Here is a 3,726-nt window from a genome sequence, read left to right as displayed (position 1 = left end):
GTTTAAGGCCCTATCTGTTTGTTGGTTAAGAGTTATAAAGTTTAATGCCCTATCTGTTTGTTTGTTAAGAATTATAAAGTTTAAGGCCCTATCTGTTGGTTGGTTAAGAGTTATAAAGCTTTAGGCCCTATCTGTTTGTTGGTTAAGAGTTATACAATTTAATGCTCTATCTGTTTGCTGGTGAAGAGTTATAAAGTTTAATGCCCTATCTGTTTGTTTGTTAAGAATTATAAAGTTTAAGGCCCTATCTGTTTGTTGGTTGAGAGTTACAAAGTTTAAGGCCCTATCTGTTTGTTGGTTAATAATTATAAAGTTTAAGGCCCTATCTGTTTGTTGGTTAAGAGTTATAAAGTTTAAGGCCCTATCTGTTTGTTGGTTAAGAGTTATAAAGTTTAAGGCCCTTTCTGTTTGTTGGTTAAGAAGTTTAAGGCCCTATCTGTTTGTTGGTTAAGAGTTATAAAGTTTAAGGCCCTATCTGTTTGTTGGTTAAGAGTTATACAGTTTAATGCCCTATCTGTTTGCTGGTGAAGAGTTATACAATTTAATGCCCTATCTGTTTGCTGGTGAAGAGTTATAAAGTTTAATGCCCTATCTGTTTGTTGGTTAAGAGTTATAAAGTTTAATGCCCTATCTGTTTGCTGGTGAAGAGTTATACAATTTAATGCCCTATCTGTATGTTGGTTAAGAGTTATACAATTTAAGGTCATTGGAGTGTATTAATAAACGGAAACAGGAAGTGCATCCCTAGTTGAAAATCCAATGTAGGGAGACAGTATCACAATTTCCGCAAATTCTAATGTTTAATATTAAACTGATGAATATTGTATGTTTATTATTGACAGAACAGTGTGTTCTCTCAATATTAAAGTATTTCAAAGCAATCCAGGCATTTATTCACGTGTTTTTTTTTATCAATAAGTCACATGTGTCCATTTTTCTGTACTTCAGGAAACCGGCTACCTATTTCACTACTGTGAAGTTTTTCAAGAACGATAACTCTTACCTGCAATTACTATGTGTATATGGTTTTATTATAAAATGTCAATTTTTATATCTTGTATAGAGAATTAATTTTACACAATTTCAGCATTTATTAAATTGATATACATTAATGCAATACTAATATATGTCAGTATCGTTTTTATTGACATTATTTTGTAAAAATATTGTGTCTTTTATTTATTTTTCAAAATTCACTCCTTTTTACATAAATTTCCATTTAAAATCCTTAAAATTCTGACAACCCATATTATTTTGGTGACAGAAAATTTTCTTTACTTTAAAGCAATGTAACTACAAAATTTGAAGAAATTCTACTGAGAAATGGTGACACAATCCTATTACCTTAATGCCCTATCTGTTTGCTGGTAGGTGTCAAGTCTACCGTGGCAGGATGATGAGCTGAGTGCTGAGACCAATCTGATCACTGAAAAACTGGCCGCCATCAACAAATGTGGAGTACTGACTATCAACTCACAGCCCAACATAAATGCTGCTCCGTCTACTGACCCCAAGGTCGGCTGGGGAGACCCTAATGGATACATCTTCCAAAAGGTACCTGTGTATTTCTGAAAGTTCACTTAATTACTTGCCCTTAAACGTTTTGACACTTACATTCTATAGTTATATTGGATGTTCCAAGATATGCCATTAAAAAATATGACCGTCCTATAATTCATGCCAAACCTGTTGTCATCCTACAGTCTATGTTTATGATGTTGTCGTTAATGTGAGCCCCTTGAATAATTGATGCACCCTACTTGTGTTTCATAGGGTCATATTGTATTACCTGCTGGAGATTGATGTCTGTGTGTTACCTGCTGGAGATTGATGTCTTTGTATTACCTGCTGGAGGTTGTTGCTTTGTGTTACCTGCTGGAGATCATTGATGTCTTTGTGTTACCTGATGGAGATTGATGTCTTTGTATTACCTGCTGGAGATTGATGTCTTTGTGTTACCTGCTGGAGATTGATGTCTTTGTATTACCTGATGGAGATTGATGTCTTTGTATTACCTGCTGGAGATTGATGTCTTTGTAGTACCTGCTGGAGATTGATGTCTTTGTATTAACTGTTTTGATTAACCATTATGCTTTACTTTGTCAGGCCTACTTGGAATTCTTCACATCAGAAAAGAATGTGACTGCTCTGAAAGATATATTGGAAAGCTATCCTCTTGTGAACTATCACATTGTGGATTCCAAGGTAGTTAACAATCAATCAAATAAACATTAAACACCACCTCGTCCAAAGTTAACACATCAATCAAAATCAGAAATAAGTCTTCGATAATTTGAAGGTAAGAAGACAACTAAATAAGTTAAAAAATCATTAATTTGAAGGTAATAAATCAATCAAATTGGCCATATACACTCATTAACTCCACATTTTAATATTTGGGATAATAAAACAGCACATATTGTAGCATTATAGAAACATTTATGAAGCCATTGAATGTGTAGGGCGACGTTGACTACACCAACTGTGATATGACTCTGCCTATTGCCGTTACCTGGGGAGTGTTCCCAGGCAAGGAGATTATCCAGCCTACTGTTGTTGACCCTATTGCCTTCAAAACCTGGAAGGTGAGTGTCCAGTTGTCTCGCATAAGAAATCATGTGTATATCAACACATTCCATTAACACTGGAGCCTGGGGAAAGGCTATTAATGCATTGCAACAAGATGAAGTTGATTCTATTATCATTAAAACAGAATTGAAAGTATGTATCTCGTGACTAATAAAAGGATTTGTTGGTCAGTAGTATTATTGATTTGTCGGTCAATGTTAGATTGGTGTGTTCTCTTGTTAAATATTATCAGTTTAGGGATCATTGGAAAGAAAAAGGAACAAAAATATCATGGACGTCGGTACTGACATTATTGGAGAGATCTATGTGAATTTACAGTGAAATACAGGTGCAAAATGTTATTTTCAAATTTAGCAAAATATTGCACTATTAGTGTATATTGGTGTATTTGTTTGATACATCAAACCATATTGCTACCTATAGTCTGATTCAAGTTTCCTCTTACAATGGTTTTATTCTCAAATATCCATTTAGAGTTAAACATTTATGACAAACAAGAAAACCACGACAACAGTGGTTAAAGACCAATCAGTGTGGTCTTTATTCCTGATGCTGAGAAATCCTTCCTTGTCCAGATAGTTGAGAATGTTTGTATTGCCAACAGGATGAGGCGTTTGCCCTTTGGACAGAGACGTGGGCCAGTCTGTACGAACCTGGCTCAAACTCACACAAGCTGCTCGGTGAGATCCATGACAACTACTACCTGGTGAACTTGGTAGACAATGAGTTCCCCAAGGATTCCTGTCTCTGGGAAGTCGTGGAGAAGATGATTGAGGCCGGGGGGGCCAGTGTCTCACAACAACACATGGATACAGAAACTGGACAACCGTAGAAATCAGGTAATAGGGCTGGACATTTGGCCTGCACTTTACTAGAGTAACTGACTGTCAAGTTTGTTCAAATACTGTGACCTTGACCTATTGAGGGTCATGTATGTGAGAAGATTTCGCCGACATCATTCAATAACAGGTCAATGAGACTTTGGTTTAAGGAAGTTGAGACATAAGGTTACAGCAACACCGGTACCACTGAATCTAGACATACATGAGTAATTTGATTGATAATATATCATGATACAGAGTATTGAGAAACAAGTTCCATTGCCATATCTTTGTTGTATAGGTGTGGCCATATATT

At 35.7% G+C, this 3,726-nt stretch overlaps 1 protein-coding gene across 1 annotated transcript in view; it reads left to right on the top strand.

Annotated features, from left to right (window-relative positions):
- Positions 1 to 3,425, top strand: part of LOC110452203 (methylenetetrahydrofolate reductase-like) — a gene marked incomplete at its 5' end in the record, with an annotated part of 7,421 nt that extends 3,996 nt beyond the window's left edge. Inside the window, 4 exons of the mRNA XM_021500576.1 lie at positions 1,372 to 1,554; positions 2,107 to 2,205; positions 2,463 to 2,585; positions 3,194 to 3,425. Coding sequence (XP_021356251.1) covers positions 1,372 to 1,554; positions 2,107 to 2,205; positions 2,463 to 2,585; positions 3,194 to 3,421 — 633 coding nt within the window. The remainder of the gene's footprint in view (positions 1 to 1,371; positions 1,555 to 2,106; positions 2,206 to 2,462; positions 2,586 to 3,193) is intronic.
- Between the last annotated feature and the right edge of the window lie 301 nt (positions 3,426 to 3,726).

The sequence above is a fragment of the Mizuhopecten yessoensis genome, unplaced genomic scaffold, assembly GCF_002113885.1.
Source record: "Mizuhopecten yessoensis strain PY_sf001 unplaced genomic scaffold, ASM211388v2 scaffold731, whole genome shotgun sequence".
Classification (NCBI taxonomy): domain Eukaryota; kingdom Metazoa; phylum Mollusca; class Bivalvia; order Pectinida; family Pectinidae; genus Mizuhopecten; species Mizuhopecten yessoensis.
This window is presented reverse-complemented; position numbering and strand designations above follow the sequence as displayed.